Here is a 3,545-nt window from a genome sequence, read left to right as displayed (position 1 = left end):
TATTGATAACGTTAAAATTGAACCACTTGAAAACATAAAAGTTGTAGAAAATTGTCTCAACTTTCTAAAAAAAAAATAGAGGTCATTTGGACTTGAAAATGTACTTCTAGAACTCCAGAATGGGACAAACACGGAACAGTGCTCCGACTGTAGAACAGATTTGGACTTCTTTGTTGTTGCTATAATTTGAACTTGAAATGGTCTTTCTAAATCTTGGGCTCCATATAAAAGTTGTAGGCTTATGTCTTACCTTTTCATCCATATAAAGTAAATCTAAATCCGAGATCTATAGCTTCAGATATGAATCAATTATCGTATAGTATTCCCGTTTAAACTACATTAGCATCTCTTTTCTAAGGTTTGGATTGTACCGACATCTCTTTTCTAAGTTTGGCCATCTCTTTATCCTTTCAATTTTAGTTCTTAAATTCATCAATCAATTCTTTCATTTATATGATAAGCCTGCATTTAAAAGGAACATTTACCACAAATTAAAGGTATCTTATATTATTAGATATTTTAATATAAAACATGTTTTAGTTAAGGAGTTATTGATACTTCAAGTGCAAAATGATGATATAAAACCTTGATAAAAATGTACTTTTAAGTACTAATCAAGAACAAACATATTCATCATATAAAATAAAAAGAATAGGTAAACTAAATCTCATAGTTCTTAAAATCTGAAGGTTTCTATGTCTTTACTACTAAGAAAAAGAGTTTAGCCTTGCATGTCTACTAAACAATTAATAATTAAAAAAAAAGATAAAATTTCGAGTTCTGTTGGAGGAAAGGGGCATTTTTTCTCTCTTTATTGGTTGCCCTCTCTTTTCTTTTCTCTCTTTCTTTTTATATCCTAGGAAACCCTAATCCCTTTTCTACAAAATAGTCTTTTCTATGTAGATAATTTACATTTAAGCCTTTCAACAACTATTTTCCTAAAAAAAGAGAAATAGTGCTACATAAAATCTTCAAGCATTGACTTTTGACTTAAAAGAGCTAAATTGTAGAAATAAAGACTAGGATGATGATTTGGATGCTTTAAGAAGTACTTTAGACTTATTTCTTCACAAAACCTGTCTATTAGCAAAATTCATATGTCATCTTAAAAAACTCATATCTCTCTCATATAAGCTCTTTTTCCACTAAATTTTGGTATGTTGATAGTTCTTCAAGTTAGGAATCCAAAAAAATTGAGTTTGCATCAAATGAAATGGACTTTTATAGCTTAAGATATTCAAATCAAATTGTTGAAGGTCAACATTGACAAAATGCAAGATTTAACTTTGAACGCTATGATTTCCATGTTTTTTTGTCTTGCCTTATATTTTTAAAAAGGTATAGATGTTAGCTTTCCAATTCCACTATAATCACTTTGTTTTGACCTCTAGAGCTCAAGTTTTGCACAAAACATCGATCGAAAGTTAAATCTATCAATTATCTCTAATTTATTTCTTTTTGAATCTTTCATCCAAAAATACCTTCAAAAAATAAAACAAAGAATATCAAGACATTTTATGTATAAAACATAGGCAAAACACTAGATAAATATGGGTGAAACTATCAAATAATATGGTTGCATCAAATACCTCCACACTTATCTCTTACTCGTCCTCGAGAAAGGATAGATAAATTCAAACTTAAACTGAATTAATAAAATAACTATGACTAATCTCTTAATCTCCCATCAATGTCTAAGAATATATACATTATAAACAAGAATACAATCAAGAAGGATAGAGAGTATAAATCTTTATGAACTCATTTATATACAAACTTTAAAATTCAATTAATCGTTGGAATTTAAATAAAATCTATAACATGTCAAACTGATGGGTCCTCTCGTTGATATACACTTCAACACTTATGTGTTTAGGGCTTATATATTTAAATTTCTCAAATTCAATCAATGAATATGTTGTATCATAAGTTTGCTCTTCAATTTTATTTCCATTACTAAAATATTACAAGCAATGCATGAATAAAAAAATATTTTTAGTTGTAATGGAGTTAAGGTTAAGGTGAGATAAAAAAAATAAAAAACAAAAAGCTAAAACCAAAGGAAATAGAGTATTCTAAAAAAAAATTGATCTTTCAAACAAGATACCTCCAATTATTTTTATTTTTTTTAATTTTTCATTCAAAAATATCTTCAAAATATAAAACAAAGATAGAGGAAATATTTTATAATCAACTTAATTTCTTATATGAAATATAGATGAATTGTTTTAGATTGTTTTTCTTTTCTTAATTGTTTTTTTTTTTTATTTTGAAAAGATAGAGTTTTTTAATTTTCAAAATTTGATCGGCACATTCTAAATTGAATAAAAAGATTATCTCCAAATGAGATTTAAGGCATTTCTTTTTTGAAAATGCATAATGTTTCAAGTGATTTTGAGTTTTTATTCGGAAAGAACGGTGACCCAAATAATAATAATAATTAAAAAAAACACATTAGGTAGATTATTTTCCTAGCTTTCACCGTTATATACGAACTATATATATTTGTTTATTTTTTGAGAAAATATATTTTTTCCTTTAACAGGTTTTTTTTTGGGTGTAATTAGCGCTTTTAAGGAAATTAATAATTTTGCTTTTAATCTTTTTATAATGTTTTGAGGTTCACACTCTGTTTCTTTTAGTTGAAGGCAAGGAAGCTATACAACTAATTTGGACTTTATATATTAATTAATAAAACAAATTAATTAAGTTCGGGGATTACATCGATCACACGCAAATTTATTTTATAGTATGGAATATCAAATGCCAGGTCCGATTACTGTGCGCCATAGGTGGGCATGAAAATTCAAAAGGAAAAAAAGAGCACACTCAACAGCATTATTTAGTGGCAGTATGAGCTACAAGGAAGCGTAGCAGCTGATCATTTACTTCAAGAGCTCGTCTGGAATGACCTCATCATGGCAGCAAAGGAAAGTGGAGAATTTCTCCATGGTGCGGTTGCACTCTGGGCATTTCATGGTCTCGGGGATCCTACCCGTAGTCATTGGGAAATCGAAGCGGCAGCAAGGACGAGCAATGCCATGGATCATGCCCTGGTGATCACGGAAGGCCAAATCAAAGCCCTTGACAGGCACTTGTTCCTTCCACAAGTCATACTCAAGCAATGTTTGCAAAGCTGTGGTCTTGTGACCATTGGCCACAACATTAGACCCATTACTAAGCACAGCCCATCCACCTTCTCTGTCGTAGCTAAGCAACTTCTTGATTTCTTGCATCATAGGATCATGGTCATCAAGCTTGCCTAACTGAATCCAGGAGTACAGCATGCTCTCTAGCCTGGTCCAAAAGAACCATATCATGGTAAGGTCTGGCCAGACGGAACTGAGCTTCTCCGCGGTGATTGTCGCTATGACTCGCCGGATTTTCTCTCTTTTGCTGCTCTTCCCCACATAAACCATCTCCAGGGGAATGCGGGCTGCCAGCGCCACAGTACGTGCTGTGTTTGTGAACTTCCTCACCCATTCATCGTCGTCTCCTCCATACAGGAAAATGTACTTTCCTTCCTTGATCTGATGATCAAAAAA

At 31.3% G+C, this 3,545-nt stretch overlaps 1 protein-coding gene and 1 long non-coding RNA gene across 2 annotated transcripts in view; one reads left to right on the top strand and one right to left on the bottom strand.

The window, feature by feature from the left end:
• Positions 1-2,684: 2,684 nt before the first annotated feature.
• LOC105118522 (uncharacterized) overlaps positions 2,685-3,545 on the bottom strand; it is a 25,203-nt gene continuing 24,342 nt past the window's right edge. Inside the window, exon 7 of the mRNA XM_011016499.1 lies at positions 2,685-3,530. Coding sequence (XP_011014801.1) covers positions 2,886-3,530 — 645 coding nt within the window. The 3' untranslated portion in view covers positions 2,685-2,885. The remainder of the gene's footprint in view (positions 3,531-3,545) is intronic.
• The window catches only part of LOC105118521 (uncharacterized), a 22,375-nt gene continuing 21,538 nt past the window's right edge, over positions 2,709-3,545 (top strand). The window contains exon 1 of the long non-coding RNA XR_840964.1: positions 2,709-2,770. This is a non-coding gene — a long non-coding RNA (uncharacterized LOC105118521). The remainder of the gene's footprint in view (positions 2,771-3,545) is intronic.

Source organism: Populus euphratica, unplaced genomic scaffold, assembly GCF_000495115.2.
Source record: "Populus euphratica unplaced genomic scaffold, PopEup_1.0 scaffold2024.1, whole genome shotgun sequence".
NCBI classification, from domain to species: domain Eukaryota; kingdom Viridiplantae; phylum Streptophyta; class Magnoliopsida; order Malpighiales; family Salicaceae; genus Populus; species Populus euphratica.
Note: the sequence above shows the minus strand (reverse complement) of the source record. Positions and strands in the feature narration are given on the sequence as shown.